Source organism: Eurypyga helias, unplaced genomic scaffold (assembly GCF_000690775.1).
Source record: "Eurypyga helias isolate BGI_N326 unplaced genomic scaffold, ASM69077v1 scaffold21084, whole genome shotgun sequence".
NCBI classification, from domain to species: domain Eukaryota; kingdom Metazoa; phylum Chordata; class Aves; order Eurypygiformes; family Eurypygidae; genus Eurypyga; species Eurypyga helias.
In genome coordinates this window covers 1-22,511 of record NW_010244632.1, presented here as the reverse complement: position 1 = coordinate 22,511, position 22,511 = coordinate 1, and the positions used below count along the sequence as shown (strand labels likewise).

Below are 22,511 nucleotides of genomic sequence, written 5' to 3'. Positions count from 1 at the left end.
AAGAAACGTAATTGGATTCGCAGCAAATACGTCCCAACACGTGCAGTGAGACAACCAGCGTTACGGTATACTCGCTCACTCGAGCAAATCGCAGTTAGGCAAAGATACTTCTGAAGGGTGTTTTTTCTGGTTGGTTGGTTGGGGTTTTTTTTGTACAAGATGGGAAGGGAATGAGCATTTTGTACTCGGTGGTTAATTTGGGTCTTCATAGAATGACTTTGCTCCGAAGTCTAGCGCAGCTGTGTTCATCACTGCCTTTCTGCGTGAGGATAGCCAAAGGACAGGCTTGGGCTTGCTTCAGCCTGGTACGTACCTTCCCTTGCGTCTGCGTTTAAAGCACTTCCCTGTTCCGGGGTTGTTCAGACAAGAGAAGACGAGCGCTGCATAAAACACCTTTTATTTTTAGTTAGAGACAGCGGCAGGTGGTTCCCTCAGCGCAGCCGGCGGGCTGAAGATCTGGTGATGGGCGTTGTTTTGGTGGGGGTTTCCTCCTCTTTTAATTCTGCTGATAGATCTGAGAGAGTAAAACGTGTCGATAAGCAGCGCTGCCTTAAACAGAGAAATCTGCAGGCAGCCCAGGCAGTGCCTTACAACCCTCTGCCCGTCACCAAAGAAACCGCCCCGATGGGCCCCAACTCCGGCCTTTCTCCACTCTCCCCTTTTGAGCACATCTGTGCTGAGAGTTGGGATGTTCAGCCTGGAGAAGAGAAGGCTCTGGGGAGACCTTATAGCACCTTCCAGTGCCTGAAGGGGCTACAAGGAAGCTGGGGGGGGACTTTTTACAAGGGTCTGTAGTGACAGGACAAGGGGTAATGGGTTTAAATTGAAAGTGGGGAGGTTTAGGTTGGATATCAGGAAGAAGTTCTTCCCAGAGAGGGTGGGGAGGCACTGGGACAGGTTGCCCAGAGAAGCTGTGGATGCCCCATCCCTGGAAGTGTCCAAGGCCAGGCTGGATGAGGCTTGGAGCAACCTGGTCTAGTGCAAGGTGTCCCTGCCCATGGCAGAGGGGTTGGAACTGGATGGTCTTTAAGGTCCCTGCCAACCCAAACCATCCTGTGACTCCGTGATTCTAATGCCTTACCGTCCTCAGAGCTGTTCTCCTCGTCGCTGGAGAAGGCGATAATCGCTTTTCTGCACGGAGGGCGCTTCTGGGCACACTTTTGGTTTCGGAGGTTGCGCGGCCGGGGCGTGACGAAGTCTTCATCCCTGTTGGCTGAGCTCAGGGGCTGACGGTGGGAACCTGCCAAGAAAAACAGGGCCAAACCTAAACAAGACAGGCAGCAGTCACCCTGTCTGTAAGGGTGAGAAAAAGTCCCTAGGTGTCTCTGCTGGACTGCAGGATCAAGGGGAAGGCTGCAGGCCCAAAAGGGAACATACTTCTTGCTGGTTTCCGCTTGGCCGGCTCTGGCATTGGATTCGCGCTGCTGTCCTGGCATGGCTCTGCTGAATCCAGCCCTCGGTTATGGCAGGCATGCAGCTTGTGCTCCAGCTCTTCAGCCAAAGCCTGATGGAGGATGTAACGTTGGGAGGGGGAAAAAAACCAAGAGAGAAGGTGAGGGGAGAGCAGAGGAGTGTTACATCCATAGCAGAACTGCCGTCAGGTTCTCCGATAAAGTGTTGGGGGCGAGGAGTAGCCTACTCGATGTGGAGAACTGGAGGGATTTCCCATCGTTGTGTGTGAAAAGCAAGCGTATTCCTGGCCTGGCCACTTGTCCCCCCATCCTTACTTTAGCCTCAGGTTTGCCGCCTGCTCTGCGGAATCGAGCCAGCACAGTTTGGAAGCAACGGTAGATAGCTGGGTCTTGGAGCTTGTCGGCAAAGCAGTCAAAGTTGTCCTGCAGCTTGTGAAGGCCCCGTTCCGAGACGGGAAGCAGAGTAAGGCAGTGGGACAGATCCCGATACTGACGCTCGGTTCTGGGAAAGATAGAGATCGCCGTTAGCTGTTACGTTTTCACAAGAGGCGCGTAGGGATAAGGACAGAACATGAGGATCAAGCATTTCCTGCAGGTGCTTCCATTGGATGCTGACTTGGGCTCTGTCAGAAACCCCGAAGGCAGCACCGTTAAAGAACAGCCACTTGTTCAAATGTCAGAAGTTATTGCTGACTAGGATGAAAAGATACACCCCGTGAGGTGAGGAATCTTCTGGAGGGGCCTTGTCTCACAGGAGTAACGAATACGATCTGGCTGCTTGCTTTTGCACGTCGGAGACCATCTCAAGCAGGAGCTGCGTTCGATGTTTTCTCTCCTGACCAGTTACATAAAAGGCCATTTTCATTAAGATATAAAGTGAATAAATAACAACTGCTGTTTCAAGGGAGGATGATATTGAAATTCCAGGAAAACTTGCTGGTGGGGGCAGTAGGAAGAAATAACCCCCAACATCCTTCATGTAGCTCACTGTGATGGAATCGGAGGAAAAAAATAGCTAGGCCAAAGCCCCCATTATTGATATAAACAAAGCAGAGGGCCACGAGCGTGTCTTGGCTATACCTCCTCAGAGCCCACTGTCCAAACACAGGTGGAGAGCGAAGCTGCAGCATCCAGGAGTTTAAAGTCTGATGCTGCTTGGCACATCGCGACGTTTACAACCCCAGAAATGCTGAGGAGGGTGATGGCGACGGCGACTTCAAAGCCTTTCCCAATAAGCTCCTGTTTTAGCCTGAAGCGGGAGTCTTGCTCTTTTTTCCTGAGCATTAAGCTGACTGTCTGCGTGCTGCAGGGTATCAGGATGTTTTAACAAAGGCCAGACACGCAGATGGTTCCTGGGAGGCAATTTTGGAGAGAGAGGGGGCCACTCTCCGCTGCAGCTCAGAAAACAAAAATCCAAATATTTGAGGAATATGCAACTCCCTGAGGCAGCCGAGCAGGTCACGTGCCCAGGCGCTGTGTACAAACGGCCAAGATAAGCAGACACAGCTTCAACCTCAAGGGCAAAGCCGCAACGATGGAGAGGGAAACCCACGGGAACGGAGGCACCAAATCCAGTGGGAGGTAAAACGAAGGTGTCACCGAAAGTACACGACAGAGGCAGATAAATTGCTATCTCAGTGGGGTGGAAAAAGAAAGTATGCGGCTGTGCCTGTGAAGTTACAGCTTGGGGAAAGGAGCAGCAAAAACCCCACTCCAAAACCCGGGAAGCAAAATGATCCCCCAGATTCACGGGATGGGCCCTGCACTCTGTAATCAGCACCACGAGCAAGGCGTACGCCGAGCGCAGGCGTAAATGCGTGGTGGCACAAGCATCCAAAGCCCCAGGAGTCCCGGGCACAGAGTTCTCTCTCAGCATTTGTCACTGCCACGTGAAAAATATGATGGGAATCTGTTAAAAGCACCTGTACACAAGCTAGTTTCTTGTAACAACTCCTAAGCAGCAGACTTGCTTGTCAGGAAAATGAGGATTACAACCCACCTGGCAATCCGGAATCGCTGACAGAGTTTTTCCACCAGGCTCTCTGTCTGTTTGTCTTTCGTAATATATGAGAAGAGATATCTGCAAATGAATAAAAACCGTAATAAACTGCAGAATGAGAACCCGGAGAGGAAAGCCCGTTTCTGCCTACGCCATGGGATGCCCGCAGCAGTCCTGTCCAGCGATCAGCTGGGCGGTCCTCCGGAAGAACACAACGCTGCCCTGCACGCCTCGGACGCGGCTCAGGAGGAGCTGTAATCGTCCATATTTCAGATGGGGATCACAGCCCACGCTGGGGGACAGCTGCTACGACGTAACATAGCATTAAACCTGGAGGGTTGAAATCCAGCAGAAGCGGAGACCCTGGTAGGGCTGGCGTAAGAAGTGCTAACGTCTGTGCAGGAGGGAAGGTGAAAGGCTGCAGCGCTGACTTCCGTCAGCTCCTTCCATCCAGTTCTGTCTCAGATCAATGGGAAAGCGAGCGTCATTTTGCGGTGAAGCGGGAACAAAGCCTAACAGAACTTACATGCTAACCTCATCCCACATTTTTCTTGGCTTCCCGAGGAAGAGACGTGCACGGATTTTCACACAGTTAAGTACTCCTGCGTTTTGCATAATGTCCTCGTAGAAATCACCGAGTAACTTCTATTTAATCAGCAGGTCCTGCTGGTCTCCCTTGTACCAACATTTCTGTTCAGCTCAGCTTCCACCGGCCTTGACGTAACTGCTCTAAGCACGTCCCTGTCCCGACTTTGCTACGTCTACCACCACACTGAGCTGCTTTTCTCAGATATGGGAAAAGCGAGGGTATCCTCAACAGTCCTCCCTTGGCATTTGTTCAACACCAATGCACCTTTCTTCAACTGAAGCGACCAGAGCTGTGGCAGCATTCTGGTCAAGGTCTCACCAGCACTTCCAGTGCCTCCCTATACGTAAACCAGGAGTAACTCGACTGCTAAAACAGCAAGTAGAATACACCTCTAACTCTATCTGTAGCCTTACAGCAGAGGTGAAACAATTTCTACACATTCAACCCTATGCTTTGTTCTGCCAGTTTGCATCGCCGTTGTTCCTGCAACCCTCTCATTCTCCACGAGTTAGTCCCTTAGCAGTGACACCCCCCAGCTTGTTATCCTCCAGCAGATGCCACAACTCCGATGGCTTTTTACACCTCCCTATTCTCTGGCTTGGCAACATCCCTGGTGTACAAGCCACCACTCCCTTCCTTAGCCTGGGCCTTTGTCCACCACGGTTCCTGCGCTGAACTGGATCCTCTCTACAGCGCAGGCGTTTCACAGAGTGCTGCAGGGGAAAATAGTTCAGTTTCAACTACTATTCCCTTTTTCTCCCTCATTTAAAGGATACGATGTGGTGTGCCAACTGATGATCAGGTCATCTTTAAAATTAATTAGCTTTAGACTAATTTGACACCTATCTACTTTGTTAAATCCATACTGCCTTCTGTCTTATTTGCCACGCACTTCCAGTTCTCTCCCTGGGTGTTGCTGGAAGTCAGGAGACTCCACGGATAGCTGTCTCCACTACACTAATCACACTTCAGTGGAAGTGCTACACCTGCTGTTGCCCAGGTCTGCAGCAACATCTCCAGTTTGGCATTTATTAAAAACTGCACTCAAAATTCCAGGATTATGTCCCATTCTTTTTACACACGTCACCTTCCTGTTTCTCTGATGATGTGCTTCCCACTTCAGACACTACCTTCCCCTTCTACATGTACTGTCAGTAGCCATTCGCTCTATTTCCCATTATCCTCCTTGCTGAAAGCTGAAGGAAAACATCCATATACCTTTACAGCCCTAAATTATTTTCAGTCTCAGTTTCAGCCTCAGTAGCAGACTTTTTCCATGCCTTATACTTCCTACCTGTCCAAAATTCCATCCCTCCTCCTAAATGCCCTAGAGTGTCATGGACAGAAAAAGGCTAGTTGGGGGGGAAAACAACAACAACAACAACAAACAAACAAAACAAACAAAAAAAAAATTAAGTGATTTTACTGTTAATTTTAAGAGATTTTACTGTTCTCCTCTTCAGCAGAACTTTTCTACAGTCCCCTCTGTAACCCACAGAGTTCAGGCAACGCTGAGAACCCTCACGTGGCTGCGTTTCACGCAGGAGAGAAAAACTGCTGTAGATTTACACTACAACTTTCATTCTGCTGTCTGTGAGCAACCAGTACCCTCAGATGGAAATATTCCAATGTGTTTCTATACAACAGAGGAAGGCTTTCTTGACACAACAACCCCAAATGTGTTACCTTAACTACAGCTTTACTAAAATTGCTTACAAAAATCCAGTAAGCCAACAAAACGCCAACTGTTTACTAGAGGGAAAGTCATTTTGAATGAGCTGCTGGAAACTCTCTGTGGAGTCTCACCTTACCCTCAACCACGTGGCTTTGGAACTGATTCCCCCCAGCATGACTGTTTCGGATGCAGACCAAAAAGGTCAGGTCAAGAACAACTGACCAAGCATTTAGCACATGTCACTCTAGTTCCTCTTCCCTGGATCCAGCACTCCCTCTGCATAAGCATAGTCCTTGTCAAGAGAGGTTTCTTCAACCCCAGAATACCTCATAATAGTGTGGAAGGATTCCTCCTCTACGCCGCAGTTAGGATCCGAGAGGTGACTGATTATGTCTGGAAGCAGATTATAGATGGCATTATCCTGTGCAAAATACAAGGTTCTCCATGAGACACAGAATTGTGAAAGACGGCTCGAGTCAAGCCAAATAAAGGTGCCCACAAAGTTATCTCCTTTCTCCCCACCCCAAATCTACTGGCTGAAAACAGCAGCTTTTTGAAACGAGCTGTACACGACCAGCCAAACCTACCCAGGACTACGTGGCTGAAGCGAAGGCAGGGGGACCAACAAGCTAAGAACAACTGCAACCCTCGCTTTGCAAGAGCTCTGCAGACTTAGATGCAGGTTCTCTGCTTTCCAACCTTGTCACAACCCTCCCTGATAAGGGAAACTCAAGGAGCTGCCTCCCATCTCGCCTGGAAAGGCCCAATCCAGATTCCCTTTCCCGCTGCACAGTTGTGTCACAGATGCTGCGGAGATGGGAAGTCAGTGCAGTCGGGTGGCTGGCTCTGCTTTTAACAAAGCTAGCCAAGGTAGTAAAGCTCCAGCCTCTTTCACTGCTCCTCAGGCAGTAAATCCGAAACCCCGAAGGGCCAGCAGCAACCTTGACGGTGAATGAAGAGGGTTGTGGGGGCGACGGTGCTGCTGTTCTTACCCACTTGGGCTGCAACCGCTTCAGCAAAACCATCTCACCGTCACGCGACCAAGGACAACTTCGAAAGGTGTCAGAGACGATGCACTGCCTGAGCCATGGGCTCAGGGAACTAACCCTGTTGAAGGCCTAAAGGTAAACCGCAGGGACCCGTCCCCAGGCCTGTACTAGACGTGCACAAGAAAGCAAAGGGTTTGGAGCCTGCCTTCCGATGGGAATGGATGAGGTCAAACTGACCAACGTCATCAGGGCTGAAACAAAACTTGCGTTGCAAAATTTCCTTTAGCTACCCTCATTTAGGCAACACAGAGGGACAGACAGCTGCTCTACACCACTCACACTCTTCTCCCGGACTCAGCTCTCGTGGTACTGACCCGAGCCTCCACCAGCCCTTCCCCACGCTTCCAAATTAAGGTCCCCGAGCATCCACTTGCCTTCTTGGAGAGTTCACTGAAGAAGTTCTGAGCCACTCCCATGATTGCCTCCTCTGGGTCTATAAGGAGAGTTGCTATTTCGCTTGCTTGGCCCTTCACCTTTACCATGTCCTTAAGGATGAGGTGGGTCATCACCAGTCCAGCTGTCTGCCGCACGTGTGGGCTGGGGTCCCGCAACCTAGCAGAAGCATACGGTTACCACAGAAAGCGGCAGAGTATCTCCAGGGATACCCATGGCAGCCTACACCACAGCCCAGGCCTGTTGTCTCCCTGCACTGACACCTTCCGATTTAGTTTCCTGGATCATTCTTCTAGGAGGCCCAGCGTCACCCTTCCACAGAGCCATCCTCTCCCAGCAACAGGCGTAGTGTTACCTAGCATAGAGATGCGACGTCCAAGGCTCCACCACGTTGGGGAAACGGATGGCCAGATCTCCCGCTGCCAAAATGAGGTTGGATCTCACACCAGGCAGAGCGGAATTCTCCATCATGGTGAACAGCAGGCGCAAGTGGGAGTCACAGAACTCGGAGCTGTGAAAGCAAACAACAAAATCAAGTCTACGAATGCTCTTTGGTGTTTGTTCTTTTCCCGGGAAAGGAGCTGCGATGTTTGCTTGTGCTTTAGTACTAGGAAGGCTGGGAGGAGAACACCGGCGTGGCTAGGCATTACCTGACCATGCAGATTTTGCCAAGAGTCAGGGCCGCAGCTGCCGAGAGCGCCGAATCACTGTAGAGCCCAGGGTTGTTGCAGATCTTGAGCACCAGCGGAATGAAGGCAGAGAACAGGTGCTTCTCTAGAGAGTGGGGATGAAGACAGCATTATGTGAGCACTGTTCGTGCATCCCTCTTTAAGAACAAGTACTCCATTTATCCCAGAACTCCTGCAGATGATATCCCAGAACTGCTGCAGATGGGGTTGATGCACTTTCACCATTGCAAAGCCACCTCTGGAGAGGCAAAGACACAGCCTACACAGAAAGTGACACCAAACCGACAGCATGTCCTTCCGAAGGAAACGGCCTTCCTCCTTCCGGGCCTGCTGCCCGCTGTACCTGTTCTTTCACTCACGCAGACAGAGCCAGCGTGCCTCGGAGGCAGCCACACTCACCATCGAGAAGTTCTCTCTCACAAATACTGCGGATCAGCTCAGCCTCGGTGTCGTCAGCTGAGGCTCCCACGAGGCCCAGCTCCTCCTCCAGAGTGGTCTCGTTTCCTGTGCTCTGGGTGGAAAGGAAGACCGTAAGAATAGATGACAGGCACCAATAACCCCTTCCTTCCCGAAGCACTTGTCTCTCGGGCGAGAGGTGCATCCATGTTACTGGAAGTATGACTAGAGCCGAGAACAAGAGTTTCCATAACCCGTTTTTCCCAGAGAACTGAACAAAGCTGCAAAGGGTGGTCCAGGATTTGCCCGTCCACATGGTGCAGAACACCAGTGGAGAGAAAGTTACTGAAGCTGCTAAGCTGAGACACGCAGCTGGCATCAATGCCAGAGCCTGGCACAACTTAAGTGACATGCAAATGCTAAAAAGAAGTTCAAAGCAGCCTGTGAATTGCTGGTCGTGTGAGCAAGGTTATGAGAGACCTTATAGTAAGGTAAAAACACCACTTGGGAAGAAGAGAGACATGGGTGTTGCATGGAGACCGAATCTGCATCTAACTGCTGCTTCTTGGGAGATCTCATAGCAACCTCCTCCTGCGTGGGAAACGGGAGTGACACCGATACGCATCGCAGATGAGGAAACAGAGTACAAGTTTCTCTGGACACAGCAGTCAGACATCTGACAGACTGGATACCTAGGACACACAGCATTTTTCCCTATTCCCACCCAAGCAAGTCAGCCTCACTACACTCTGGAAACCGTTCCCAGGTAGACCCAACCAGAGTATTTCTATCATACAGACCCCATTAAGAAGGCTGCTATTAAACTTTCGTTATTACTGCCTGAGAGATAGGACCCTCAAGCCCCATGGACCAAGGTTCCAGAAGCCCTTGGCGTTGGTAAGAAAGGAGGTGATGAGTGGGAAAGAAATGTTCACCTGAAGCAGGAAGATAAGCGTGGCCAGGACATCACCCTTTATTCCCTCTCCTCTGCCTCCTCAAAACCCCAGACCAGTGTGAGAATTTTACTGCGCAGGGTCATTCGAGGACCTCGGTTCTCCCTGTCAAAGCCTGACCAACCCGTGTGCGTTTCTGTTCCCAAAGCACGCGTCACCCCACACCTAACACATCCCCAGGAGCGCGTTACCCAGAAGTCCGCTGTGTCAGTAGCTGGGATACTAGAATAGCTGCCCATAGGAAAAAAAAACCCCTCAGTTCTCACCTGGCGTTTCTGCTGCTTCTTGCTGCTGTCAGAATGCTTCTTGGTCTTCTCCTCTTTGAGGACGCGGCGCCTGCGCAGCTCTGCGCTTACCGACACTTCCAAATGCGTGACCTCCTGCAGTGCCACCTGTCCCACAAGGGACACTTGGGGAGACTGCTAGCACCATCGGAGACTCTATTGGGAGAAACCCCTGGATCTAGTAGAGAAAAATTACTAGAGTTCAGTGTTGCTCTAGACCTCTTCCCCCATCAGTTACTGCAAGCCTCACTGTATAACCCATCTCCACACACTCCTTGGCAGCACTCGCGCCCTTCCACGCTAACACCTCCGTCACCCCCTCAGCTCTGCTCTCCTCCTGCAGTTAGGCCACCCTGACTGGAAAGCGCGGGTAGAGATTGCCTTCACCAACTTTTTTGCTCACCGTCCTTCTGCCCACCAGCCTCCTGCAGCTTCTCCAGAGCTTGCTGACTGCACGCCTGCAGGATGCGAGCACATATCTCCTCTGCTCCTTCTGCCAGCTGGTAGATGAGCGCTACTGCTGCCTCCATGAAGGGGATCCAGTAGGCACTGGGCTGGGCAAAGCCTGGGGAGAAGAGGGAGCCGTGTACCGCACACCCCAGGAACACCACAGGCTGTCTCACAGCCCAGCTCCATCTCCCCCAAACCTACTGCTGACCTGAGCTCACCTTTGCTGACAGTCTCGCTCAGGCACTCGAAGAGCATGTGGTTCTGCGGCAGTCGAAAAGGTGCGTTGTTCTTCCCCAGAGCTGGCTGCAGAGAGAACAGCCGAGTTACTCTCACCACAGAAGAGTTTCCCGCTACTTAACCTCGCAATGCGCACAGCACTAAGCAAACCCGCGCTAGGCCCGCGGCGGTACCTCCAGCACCGCTCTGCGACTAAACACGCAGCAGGGACCTTACTGTCACTGTTGAAGACGTGGTGGCACCACTGAGTGGATGGGAAGCTTGGCCAAATGTTGAACCCAGTGGGTTCCACTACTTCACCTTAAATCAAAATAACTCTCCTGAAATCTCAAAACTGCTCTTTTTAAATCTGGTATGACTTACTCATCTAGACAGCGAGTGAGAAGGGAAACCTTGAGAGCACCTTCAGAGTTATCCACAGTGAGTCAGCTAGACGCCCTGGCCTGGGGGCAATCCAGACTCCTACGGTTTCGTTCAAAAGCAAAATACTACCAGCAGAAACAACAGAGGACGGCTCTGGATCCAGCACCACCTCATGCTTGGGCTGTTGCATCTGCTTTGTGCCAGTGCCACCGCATTTTAGGTTGGGAATAAAGATAACCCAGAGAACCAGTAAACCAAGCATCGCAATGCTTGAGATATCCCAGCACATCTCTGGTTGCCTCGTCAAGATCTGCTCGAGTTTTTCCCCCCATCCCCTCACGGACAGGTTTGAAAATCGTTTACGTTTTATATTCAGCTGTACAGCTGACAGCTCCCAAATACCAGTTAATAGGGAGGGCAAAGGAATCACCACAGCAGAAAACATCAGTAGAGGAAAAGGCTTCACGGTTGAGGAAACACAAATCAGTTTAGAACTGGGAGTCTGAGGAATAGAATTAAAAGGAAAACAGATTTTCTTGTGCACTGAACTCTTTACTAATTGAATGCAGCCCATTGCCTCATGAAAATTCTTTTATTACATGTTCACTGATGCGTGCTGAGCTTTCCAGACAGCGCTGCTGAACAGTCTCAACCTACTTAATTTCAAAATCGGTCAAAATTTAATCACTTCTCTCTCTTCTCAATACAAACCATTCCCTACCCCTCCCCTTCTGTGTTTCTGGATGACCTCAGGAGCAAACGAAGAGTCTTACCTTAGGGTTACTGGTAAGTTTGGAGATGGCACTGCATACTTCTTGAGCCAGGCGATAGTCTTCACACGCCTTCTCGGACAGCCCCACTGTCACCAAGACATTCAGGTTGCTGCCTATGATCTCGGGCTTCCCCCTACAGAACCCAAGGGATGGAGGGAATTACCCGAGCTGCTGCTGTATGAAGTTTACAGAAGTACGCGTAACCACCCGAAATCCCCCTCGTGCCTGGCAGAAGGCAGTGGGTCGACGAAGAGGGGAAATAAAGAAAAATCCATCCAGTGACTGAAGATGCAGCTATAGGAGCAGCAAGCAGTAGTCCACAGAAGCCAGTATAGAGGTGAAGTTCTCCAAAGCGAGCAACACTGGGCGTATTGTCCCAGATTCTTGACTTTCTTCCTTCCCAGAAAGGAGCAAAACTTACAAGGCTAAGACCAAAAAGAATGTTGCAGAAGAGAAGAGAGTCCAGCAGCTCAGGACTGGTGACGTGTGACACTTCCTCCCCTACTGTGGGAAGCAAAACAACCCCCCAAAAAACCCATGCCCACATACACCTCCCTTGCTACCTCTGAATAACTGCGTGAAGAAGGTAAAACCAGAATCTAATGTATTTATAAAGAGAATATAAAAAGTTCCTAACAGGCCTCTATAGGACAAAAGTGAAATCCGCCTTGGCAGGTTTGTGAAGAAGGCAATGCTGTTCTTGCTTCACACATCCCATGGCCTCGACAGATGGGATACCCTGGAAACCTAGTTTTCTTTAAATCCCGCGATTTTAAGGAATAATGTTAATTTTGAGGCAACGTCTACAAGTCTGCTGCCAGCAAGTGGGATGAGGGGGTAGAAATACCTTGGAAGGAACATCCAATAATTCCAATTGCAGAATTGGCTATAAGCTCGAGAAACGGCTCCAACTCTAGAGCCAAGAGCTTTCAGGTCATCGTTACACAGGCCTATTTTTCACTGATGAAGGAGTGAAGTTTTGAAAGCAAGAAGAAATCAGCAGGTAAGCTAAATGCCAAAGGATTACTGGTCTGGAAAACTGAGGAAATGAAAACCTTACGGTGCAATGACACTCTTTTTGCCCCCAGAAAGGGAAGCAGATGCATTTCTCTCCACGCTAAAGGCTCTAGACATCTCTGCTCAGCATCTTTTCATTGCTCTTATCCAAACACAGACAGAGCTGCAGGGCTGCGAGGCGGTGAACTCGTGAGAAGGGGCGGACATTCAGAACACAAAGTAACGCCGTCATACTCCGGGACCGTGCCAGTGGGTCCTAGCACAACTGCGTTTGTGTCCAGGCTTCATTACCCCGTGGCGAGGTTACCGTTTGCGAAGCTGCAGAACAGAGGAGCAGCTGATGCAGCACTCGTGGTTCCTCAGTGTAAACCAACCCCTCAGAGGAGCGGCCCCGGCCCCGCGCTCACCGTGCCATCATCCCCAGCAGCATCACAGCCGCGCGTCGTTCTAGGGACGAGCACCGAGATTTTTCTGTGAATTGTTCCCAAAGCAGCTGGATCACGGCAGGCTTTATTTCGTCTTTCTGCACAAACTCTGAGATCTGGAAGAGAAATGCAAAAAAAACAAGTAGGGAGAAGCAGAGCAGGATGGGCTTCAACGACACCAACCGCAATGACTACCGTTTCAATATAACGGGACACCCAAGATCACAAATACAACGCAAACCCAGGCAAGGCAAGTACTCACCATTTCTTCTAAGCACTGTATCGTTCCTAGCGATGCATCCACCATGATGAGAGAGAGAGAACGCACCAGGCCCTGCGCCCTGGCCCTTTGAAGGGGTGGAAAATAAAAATAACAAGCAACTGTCACAATTACTCCCCCATTCACAGAGCTGAGGATGGCTATTAGATAGCAGAGCTGATCCCCGTGTTCAGGAAAACTTCCCCCTCCACAAGCTGAAGTTCTCCAAGTCACTCAGCTCAAGAGCTAATGAGCACAACATGAGCTCAGAAGGCCACTGCCCTGTGCACTGCTGGTGCTCAAGGAGCCAAGCAGAGGCACTCACCAGCCACTTCCCAGGTTGCTCTCAACCATATGTCAAAGTACCGTTCCCTCCAGTGTAAGAAACCGAAAATCTCTTTATGAATAAATAAGGCCAGAGCTCAAACTGCAGGAGAATCATCTGCAGGCAACACCATCAAGGAGAAATAAGCAGCAGTGGGTGCTTTTTACTGCCCTGATGGTACAAGTGAGGGTGAGGTATGGTGCATCTCACCAGGGATCACACAGTGAAGGTGTATCCCACAGGATTTACAGGCGAGCAAGTGCTAAGAAAAAAGGAGCAGGTGCCACAGTAGAGAGAAGAAACAGCTCCTCTCCAGCTTGGAAGACACAAGCATGCAGGCAGTCCCCACCCCGAAATCCTTTAATAAAGATGAGCAACAAAGAGCCTGTTAACATTCATCTGCCACGCTTAGAGACTCGTTACAAGGATTCAAGAGCGATCTGAATGAAATACAAGGAGAGATGTGTGTGAAAGCACCCCAACAGCAGTAACCAGTGCAGTGTGAGGGATTAAAAAAAATGGTGTATGTTGAAAATGAAACAAGGACACAACTGGCAGTAAGAACACCAGTAAACACTGAGGAATGTGTTGTGTACATCAGAAGCAGAACGCCTACACTCGGAGAAGGCCACAGTACGCGTGACTTGTCAGCAAAAACAACCTGGGCTCTGGTAACAGAAAGCTCCAACTTCAGACCACGCTGTATACCGTTCCTCTTGTTATTCCAACGGCACGAGCGACGACAGCCACAGGAAACTCAAAAGGAGGGAACAGACATTGGGCGACAACTCTGCCCACAGAGGGTGAAGTACACGAGACACTTGTACAGGGGTGTCCCCATCACAACGGTCGGCTTCAAAGGGGTTGGAAACAGCCCCCCAATAAAATCAGTTTGTTGTTGCCAACCGAGAACTCCACCCCACATGACGAACGTTCATAACTGACGCCCCTATCACGCAGAGGCCCTACCCAGATCATTTGGGCACAGGTATGGTGGCCCAGGGCTTGGCGAGAGTGAAATTCATGAGCACGCTGAGCGCTGGCGACAGGCTCCTCCTTCCGCCAGCTCGCACACGGAAGGTTGCCGCGTTAAGTTTCCTACGCATGGACACTATGACAGAGCAAGGGCAGAAGCTGGGGGTAGGTCCCCCAGGAAGACTGGGCTACTCAGATACCCTCTTGGAACTGCACAAGTGGTGGTAACAGCTCAGAGGGAAAGCATCTTTACTAGTGGACACAGGCCTGATGCTTCAGCTCAGCGTGAAGCGTGGCAACTGATTTCTCTTCCTCTCCATACCCCATTCCCGACAGCTCCCCAAAAGAAGAAACAGGGGAGGAAAAACCAAAACAATAAAATCCCAGCCTTCTGATTAGGAAGGCCCATACCTCTCTGAATCCCTGCTGGGGCTCAGGTAGAGCTGCCTGTAGGCGTTCAGCACGGCCTCCTTAATACCAGGCTCTTTTGACCATATGAGGGGGAGCATCTTGCGGACTCCGAGCAGTGCCTGGGGCACACCAAACTTTGAGACTGTCACGAAGAACTGAATGGTTTCCTGCACCACTGTAGAGGAGAAGAACAGTTGTGTTAGTGCAGTTCTTTCCTAATCCCCATCAGAGAGGCCATTAAAACAAATTCATAGGCCTACTACTCTCATGGCAAGGCCTACCATCACCTGAGCTCACTGTTACTGTCTGCAGAGGGCTCAAGTCAGAATGGGGTCACTGGTACAAAGAGATAGATGTCCCAGAGGAAACGGGCACGGGTTAAAAATATTACAGCTTAATGTAAATGCTATACATTCAGGAGAAGAGTACAGAGGCCATGTCTGAAAAAGAACATTTACCTTCTGGGTAACCACGGCTTTGAAAAAAACAAAGCTCTCTTGGTCACAGCAGATAAAAGCAGCTGAATGTAAGTCCCAGTGTGATGCTGTAGCTGGAAAAACTAAGATGTGTAAATAGGGTGAGGAATAATGTGTTTGATTCCAGCTTAACTACTCCTGAAATACGTGCAGAAGGCTGGACAGTATAAGACAACAGAAACCGTTAAGTTGGAGAGCACTCACAAGAGCCACCGTAACCATTAGAGTACGGTGGACAGTCAGTCTGGCCTCTGGTTAAGTGGGAGCTCACACTGGCGTAAGCCCCAGCTTATAAATCTGAACAAAGATCTGACTAACGATCCCTATCAGACACGTGTTTGTATCTCGACAAGCTGGCATGCTTCCCCTGTCTCCAGTCACAGCAGAAGATACGTACCAGCAACATAAAAAAAAAGATTAAATCTTTAAATCTCAAATCTTTAATCAAAAAAACCCTAAATCTAAGCACAGACAGCCCTTACTACTACCACATTACAGCACAGGTGGTGGAGAGGCAGCAAAAATCTGCGCAGCTATTACACAAAACCGAATCAAACCAACCACCAAAACCCAGGCGTTTCGGTATGGGGCGAGGGCACCCCCTCCGCTCTCAACTTCAAGTGACCCGTAAAGACACTGAACTCAGGAGTTAATTTCTGAGTGTGCCAACAGCTCGTGACATCCAAACCTTGCTGAGCAAGCCCACACGCTTATTATGGGTAACGTATGAGTTCTCAGCACAGAGGAAACCTCCGAAATGCTTGCGTGAAGCTAGGTGGCAGTAGCACCCAGACCCACCTGTACCCCAGAACTGCACGAGTGGACGTACCAGGGCGGCTGGGAGAGGAGGGAGCTGCACCCCTCTGTGCCCCAGCCCCTTTGGGGGTGCTGATTCACGTCAAGCACTTAAAAAAGGTTCTAACTGCTTACAGTGGTTCTGACGTTAAATACGAGTCAGTGATTTAACTCAGAGGCCTGCTCTTCAGCCACCTTGCACTACTGCACTGAAAGGGACCAGGCCATCGAACCCGTTGATCAGGATCCCTTTTAGCTACTGAATCAAGTTTAAGGAAAAGTGAGGCGGACGAGACAAGCTGCACAGTTCCCCTCTTGCGGCCAGCAGGACACCTGAAGCTGCATCACAGCACTGAGCAGGTAACAGAACCCCGTTTCGCTGGCCATGCTTACGCTGGGAGAACCTCGGCTGAGACGATAAACACACACCCCCTCTCCCACAGGAGCGGGGGAAGCCTCCACAATTTAAGCCATTTTGGTCACTTGGCTTTTAAAAACGTTTTCAACCTTGATATTTAAAAAAATAGCATCCTAAAAAGCCCATTCTTGCCCTAAGGCAAGCGCTTCACGACACCCATTTAGACAGCGCTCGCTGTTACAATGTCCTGGAAGACGCCTGCGGCATCGGCTCAGTGAAGAGCAGCTCCTCCAACCTTTTCCCCTTCCCCTGGAGCGCCACCACTCCCACGTCTCCCCTTCAGTAAGGGGAAAGATCTGGAAAGGCTGAATGGGGGAGAAAGGGCCCCGTGGCTATTTCACGCACCTGAGACACAGTCTGTGTACATCATCTTGCTGATCACGCTCAGGGCTTCCGTGATTTTCACTGAGAAGTCGTAAGCGTCTTGCAGGTACTGCACCAACATCTCCTGTTTGACCAGCTCTGTTTGAGGCTGCTCTTCCGGCACTTCTCCAGCCACCAGACTACCGCTGCCATGCGGAGGGTCCTCGCTGTTCTCACCTGGGTAAGAACCTGCACAGCACAAACACTTGGTTGTGAGCAGTACTGAAGATAGTGTAGGATTGAAAGCATCAGAAATGCACTTCTACAGGCAACACGGAACTGTTCTGACCAGAAATGAAATAACAGAACTAAGGTGATCCAGCCAAAACGTCAGGCCGCTAGACGAGCGAATGATCCAGAGACGGTGCAGCTCTACAAGCTGTCAAGTACACACAGACTGAGCCCCGTGGATTACAAGGAGGGACAGGGCATTCAAGAGGGTTTTGGTTTAGCTCTGGCATCAGCTTGGACTTAGGGAAGAGACAGTGACCTGAAGTAGTTACCTGTGTAAAGTCTCTTCATGACACCCAGGACTGTCGCCTCCTCGTCTTCCTCCGTGGGGCTGCTGAAGGGCTCCTTCCCCCGGAAGCGACACAGGGCCTGCTGCGTAAGGCGGGCTGCACTCCTGCACAACGACATTGCCCATCAGCGCCCCATTTGGGCAGAACACCAGGGAAACCATCCAACTTGGCCCTGAACGCCTGAGAAAGCATCTCCTGCCAGCATCTTGTGCTGGGTGCCCATCTCAACCCCTTCTACAGGGTAATGTTACTGGAAATCATCCCTCCACCCTGGAGCTCCAACCTTTCTTGAACAGGGAACAAGAGACTGGCACATCCCTTGGAATAAAGGCTCTCGAACTACAGAGCCTTCTTACCTGTAATTCAGCTTCCTCAGCAGCCTAGTGATTTGCTCTGATGCACCCTCCACTGTTTCCTCAACTTCCAGCGCCTCCTCTTCCGGCTCAAAGAGCTGTTGTGTGGCAGCCCTAATTTCTGGCAGCATCACTTCCCACTCTTCCTCTGGAGTGATCTTTGGAACTATTTAAAAAAACCCCAACAGAGCAAATGAAGAATACAGAGACTCAAAGGTTGTCCTAAACAGGGAGAGAAACTCACCTAGAACTTAGGAATTCTACTTCGTTCCCCACCAACCCCTCCCCCCCCAGCAGGCACTATTCCCACTGCTGATCCCACCCAGACTGCAACAAGAATAGACAAGAATCCTTTGGCATAAAAAAAGAATCCACTAAGGGTAAGAAAATGGCCAGTAAGAGAGAACCATCACTTGCTAGGCAGCACCAGGTACAAGGCTAATCAAGTTTAAATTAATATCTGACCCAAATTATGGCTCAAGTGGTCACTGAATGGTTGGAAACTGAAACCTGGGAACGTGTCCATAAGTATTTTCAGTTCTTACCCTGAAAATAGGATATTTAACTCAATGGACTGTTGATCTAGATATGGACATTCATATGGTCTTTTTATAACACCACTGTATGAAAAATCTGTTGCAAGTTTAATCCCAGTTGTCTGGCCTCACCATCTCACACGAGCAAGATCCAAGACAAAAGCCACTGCAACCTGGGAGCAAATTTAAGATGAGGAAAAATAAGCCCTGGTATGCCCTGGGAAGGGGAAAGAGGAAGAAGGGAAATTACCTGATGTGGATCTGCCACGGTCCCTCATTTCCTGCAATTTCTGCACCTCTTTCTTCAGTGGCTCGGCCAAGTCGGTACAGCTTAACTGAAGATGTCAGGGAGAGAAGGAGAAATATGTTACTTATCCTCTTTCTGAAATGCTGGGGTTCTCCTTTCCCTTCTATTTCCTTCTTTAAATTGTCAATCCCCTCAGATAACACTGTTCTTGGCAACTGGAATAGCAGACTCTGACCATCATCCTAGAATGGGGACTGCTGTGAACTGCCAGTCTGAGGCTCGGAAGCTCAGGAGACAGCGCAGGTCAACACAAAGCTGCAGCTCTGGGCAGAATGTTCTAAAATACCAATTCTGATCCTCAGGGAAAAATCCCATGGCAGATTCGTATCAAACTGCTCTAGGTTTTTCCACAAACTCGCACACCACCCGCCCCCTCTGGCCTTCAGCATACCTACCAATTACACCAAGCCAGGGGGAAGAGCCACAGAAAGCAAGACCTAAACTTGGGAAAGCCACCTGCAGAGTCAAAGACTATGCTGACCCTTCCACCTGGCACAGAAAGGCTGCTGCCCTGGCTAGAGCACACTGCAGATATTCAGCCTGCAAACAGAGGTTTAACGGACACTCGTCGGAATTACCTTGCAGGAGAAGGGATTGTTGGACAAAAACGCAGCCAGGAGCTGGATCGCATTTTTAACTACCACCACAGATTTGTCCTTGAGACGCCCGATAGCCAGCGATACCACAGACTGGAACTGAGTCAAAGGCAGGGCCTAGCACAAAAGGAGAGCACAAAGTGATCAAGAAGGCCGAGAGACTCAGGAAAAGGTATTTCACTGCAGACATATTATTGTACTAAAAGGCACAGATTATAGATTTACAGAAAAGTCTAGGTCTGAAGGGACCTCTGGATGTCTCCTGGTCTGCGTTTCCCTAGCACGGACTTACCTTGCACTGAACGATGCGAGTGAAAAGCTGCAGCACGCGGCTGCGCACAAAACTATTGATGTCGCAGACGTGGGCCTGCAGCATGTTCAGGAACTGGTCCCTAGTACCTCGGGCAGATTCCTCCAGCTGGTCACCATTCAGCACCTGCACCAGCACCTCTGCCATAGCCGCCAGAATGGCATTTCGCATCACGTAACTCTGCAAAAACCAGGAACAGACAAAAAGACATGACTTAATATGCCAAGGGCAAGGACGGCCCAGAGTCTGGGCCTTCTGGGCCAAGCTTCAGCCTTAAATGAATTTCTCCATTATGGACTTTGGATCACTTGAGTGAACGTGGCTGTGCGTGCAAGACAGAGTAACCCAACCCTGCTACCCAGCTAGGTCCACAGAAGCCAGGAACTGGTAAGAGAAACACTTCAGGCTTTTAAAGGCAGTTTAAGAAAAGGTAGCACAATGACAAACTCATGGAGTACTGAAGAACAAGGGACAACAGCTGGGCTCTCAGACCAGTAAGCAATGTCCCATTCTGCAGTATCGGGGATTGACCACCAGACAGCAGATGTCACCGTTTCTGTTTCCTTTGCATCTTTTAGATAAGGGCAGAACCTAGTCCAAAGGGCAGGTTTTGGCTACTTGATCTCTGTGAAAGAGGTTCTGTCTTTGGCTGGAAAAAACTGGAGAGCAGCACATTCTTCCCGGAGAGGGTGGTGAGGCACTGGGACAGGTTGCCCAGAGAAGCTGTGGATGCCCCATCCCTGGAAGTGTCCAAGGCCAGGCTGGATGAGGCTTTGAGCAACCTGGTCTAGTGGAAGGTGTCCCTGCCCATGGCAGGGGGGTTGGAACTGGATGGTCTTTAAGGTCCCTTCCAACCCAAACCATTCTATGATTTTATGACGTCTCAGGACAGGCAAGATTGTGGAAGTGTACCTCCCCATCCAAGTGACACAGGAGAATGCTTATGTTGGACAGCATCAGAGCCGGAACCTGTTCAGCTAGTTCAGTTATGAAGGTAGCATAACCCTTGACTCCAGAAGCATCAAGAGCCAGATCCTGTGGAGATTTCTGTCCAATTTCCCTGCACAGAAAGATGAAACAAGGAATAGGGTGCCTCAAGTTACTAGGCACGGAAGGACAAGCCTCGGGGTACTTTACTCACCGTAGCAGTTCGCCCACCAGGCTTTTCAGACCATACTCTCTAACCCAGAGGCTCACAGCCTGCGCAAACACTGGAGCTACATGTTCAAAGTGCTGCAGCATCTGTGTGATCTTCAGAGTGGCACCTTTCACACATGAGACAGGGAAGAAAAAAAGAGGTCAGGGAAAGTGACTGGGAATAGCTTCGTGAAGAAGGCAGAAGAGCAGGAACTCACTGAACATGTGATTATGGTGAATCAGAGCTGCGGCGAGCAGATGTGCCACAGCCTCCCGTGTGGCCCGGTACTTCTGAAGACCGATACTTGAATTCTCCAGGATACGGTAGCAGCTTCCTGTCATTAAGCTAAAGCCACAGAAGAGAGGCAGTGACCTCACTATGACAACTCACACACTGCACTAGGCAAACATTTCTCCCAAACCAGAGATTCTCCAGCATCTTTAAAAAGCTAAGTGCAACCACCTGAATTTGAGAGGCCAATATGAGAAAAGGCGGTGGTTCCTAAACACATCGCTTTTGCCTCAAGACTTTTTCCTCAGTTTCCCAGCGATCTGCGTCCCGCTGTGGGCTGTAATACCATCTCACTGGCAGATTTAACGTTTAACCCTCCCTTCCAGAAAACCACTGTCATCCATCCCATATCCCATACTTGATAAACTCTTCTTCCACCACCAAACCACCCCAAAGCTGACGGAGATCCAGCTGCAGCAGCCGTGTGAGTAGCTGTAAGAGCGTCTGCCTCTCCTCTTCCCACAAGAATCCAGAGATCTTGGTACGGTTCTTCTTGTTCTAGAAAGGAGATTACACAATGTGACACAGCAGCAACTTGACGAGAGAAAAAACACCATTTCCATCCCGCTTGCCCCCAGAAAGATAGCAACTGTTAAATTCTAGGGCATTAAGGAACATAGGGTGAGATGTACAAGAAGCTTACAGGCCCACATCGGAGGAGCGCTGCTGTCATCTTTGACCTCAGATGGGAACTCTTGGGAAATTACTGGCATGCTAAGTACCAGCCAGACACTGAAGAGTGAAACAGAGAGGCCTAGGCACCCAAGTACCTACCAATGTTTAGACACTTATTGTCCCTTTGGCTGTTTTTCCATGTACAGTTTCACAGAGATACCAGTACTCCTAGATGCTGGCATCACGTTTAAATAAACCCAGCTATAACGTCTGATAAGATACAACAGAGTTCACCAAGCTTACACATCAACTACTTTTATCACCTTGTTTTCCCCCCAGTCCCCTCACCTTACCTTACCTTCCCACTAGGATCCACCTCCAAACCACTCTTGCAGGTTTGCATTTCAAAGGCGTCCACCAGGCCCGTCAGCAAATAGCAGTTCATCTTGAGAGCGTTGAGGTGAGCAGCGCGGTCCGCGCGGCTCAGTTCAGCATCACCCAAGATGGCAGGAAGCTCATCGGAATGATGGGACACCACTGCAGAGAGGTAGAAAGTCATGAGGACTCCTTGTTAGGACCCTCAGCCGTCCTTGCTTTTGGAGACCTAGAGCAGTCATCAGATTACCAAAGACGTGTGCTCACATCTCACCAGCTGTAACATGGGCTGCCCCCCGCAACCCAAACCTGGGATGCGCTGTCCTATCCTATCCCCACAGCCCTGCCTCAGCTCATGCAAATGCTCGCTCAGAGCTGATGCGTCCCAAAGATGTATTTTCCAGGGACGCAGGGAAGGGGATTTTCTGTCGGCCTGCCCTTACAGCGAACGCGCACAGCTCTGCATTGCCCACCAAGATTACAGGCCTGTATTACCGGAATGGGCTGAGGGCGCAACCCAGCTGGTCGAGTCACATTAGCCTTTATATCATCATGGAGCTGCTCGAAGGAGAGCAGAAACAGCAAATTCTGCGCTTTAGCCAGAAACAGCAAATTCTCACCTTGCATCAGCAGCTCCAGGGCATCCTCCTTGACAGCAGTGCCCACAGCGCTGAAGTGGCTGCAGGGGAAGCACAGCGTGTGAAGGCAACCAGGGAGAGGCGGGAGCTCCGGGGGGCATCGGC

At 50.2% G+C, this 22,511-nt stretch overlaps 1 protein-coding gene across 1 annotated transcript; it reads right to left on the bottom strand.

Moving 5' to 3' along the window:
• Positions 1 to 1,081: 1,081 nt before the first annotated feature.
• Positions 1,082 to 22,447, bottom strand: NCAPD2 (non-SMC condensin I complex, subunit D2; the record flags this gene model as incomplete). Its single annotated transcript, XM_010149824.1, is given in 30 exon segments — positions 1,082 to 1,142; positions 1,144 to 1,264; positions 1,378 to 1,504; positions 1,728 to 1,914; positions 3,412 to 3,492; positions 6,002 to 6,096; positions 7,099 to 7,276; positions 7,473 to 7,628; positions 7,768 to 7,891; positions 8,206 to 8,317; positions 9,422 to 9,567; positions 9,570 to 9,617; positions 9,843 to 10,004; positions 10,108 to 10,192; positions 11,263 to 11,395; positions 12,687 to 12,820; positions 12,967 to 13,051; positions 14,675 to 14,849; positions 16,709 to 16,915; positions 17,230 to 17,351; positions 17,604 to 17,766; positions 18,387 to 18,471; positions 19,022 to 19,156; positions 19,332 to 19,529; positions 20,262 to 20,409; positions 20,491 to 20,614; positions 20,705 to 20,832; positions 21,137 to 21,276; positions 21,752 to 21,930; positions 22,389 to 22,447. Coding segments are annotated over 30 exon segments (3,898 nt in total), but the record flags the coding sequence as incomplete, so codon positions are not given.
• Positions 22,448 to 22,511: the final 64 nt, after the last annotated feature.